This window comes from Sinocyclocheilus grahami, unplaced genomic scaffold (genome assembly GCF_001515645.1).
Source record: "Sinocyclocheilus grahami isolate Dianchi unplaced genomic scaffold, SAMN03320097.WGS_v1.1 scaffold1400.1, whole genome shotgun sequence".
Lineage (NCBI taxonomy): Eukaryota > Metazoa > Chordata > Actinopteri > Cypriniformes > Cyprinidae > Sinocyclocheilus > Sinocyclocheilus grahami.
The window spans coordinates 126321-127404 of NW_015506579.1; the positions used below are offsets into that span (position 1 = coordinate 126321).

Consider the following 1084-nt stretch of genomic DNA (forward strand, 5'->3'; position numbering starts at 1 on the left):
CACACACTCTCTCTCTCTCTCTCTCACACACACACATACTTGCGCGCACACACACACACACACACCTGTCTCTATGGAGCCCATGAATCCCACGAGGAAGCCGGCGGTGTGATATAAAGGAAGAGTCACATAAATCACGTCAGAATCTGTTACGCCATTTGACGCCAGCACAGCGAGAGCAGCGAGGAGACGCGTTTGATTGATCACTGCTGCTTTATGAAGACCTGAAACACACACACACACACACACACCAGTTACTGCCAGACAGAGGCTTATTAAACCCTTCACACTCCTTTATATTCCAGCCTCTGCTTACAGTGCAAACCAGCAGATAAAAACACATCAAATACTTTTGATTCATCCTTCAGTCTGAAAACAAGCGAATGTTCTGTGTGGCGTCAACATTACTGTCTGTCATTTCAGATCTTCGTGAATTTAGCACAGTAAGACTTGCAGGGTTAGTATAGTAAACTTAAACCATGAAGAAACATTTTTGTTAATTGAAATAAAATCTAAAAAACTAAAACTCATTTTATTTCAGCTAGTTACCACGAAAACATTTCTCATTTTCATTTAGTTAAACTTGTACTGAAATAGCTGAAACTGAAGTAAAAATGAATAAAAACTACATAGACACTTTAACTGACATTAAAATGAAAATCGAAAATATAAAGATAATGACGAATTGAAAATATCATCAAAGCGGTAACAGTATAACACCTGTGGTTCCAGATGTGTAGATGTAGACGGCTGGAGATGTGCAGGACACACTTGCTCTGAGCGTCTGAGGAACTTCAGCATCTGAGGATTCCTGCGCCGCTCGGATCAGACTCCTCATGTGTGATGATCGGAGCTCTTCAGCCGTGATGAAGATCCTCGTCAGTCCCTCCTGCAGGAGATCTTCATACACCTCCTCCACGGCTCCCTGCAGCTCTGAGATGATGACACACACATCACAGCATCACTGCAGCTTCACACCACACACACACACACACACACACACACACACACACACATCACAACACAACCCCCGAATCAAACCACACACACACACACACACACACACTCACACACACACATCACA

General features: G+C 43.2%; 1 protein-coding gene across 1 annotated transcript in view; it reads right to left on the bottom strand.

Moving 5' to 3' along the window:
- LOC107569985 (very long-chain acyl-CoA synthetase) overlaps positions 1 to 1084 on the bottom strand; it is a 7081-nt gene that overhangs the window by 3730 nt on the left and 2267 nt on the right. Inside the window, exons 2-3 of the mRNA XM_016256167.1 lie at positions 721 to 933; positions 66 to 224 (exon numbers count right to left, since the gene is read on the bottom strand). Coding sequence (XP_016111653.1) covers positions 66 to 224; positions 721 to 933 — 372 coding nt within the window. The remainder of the gene's footprint in view (positions 1 to 65; positions 225 to 720; positions 934 to 1084) is intronic.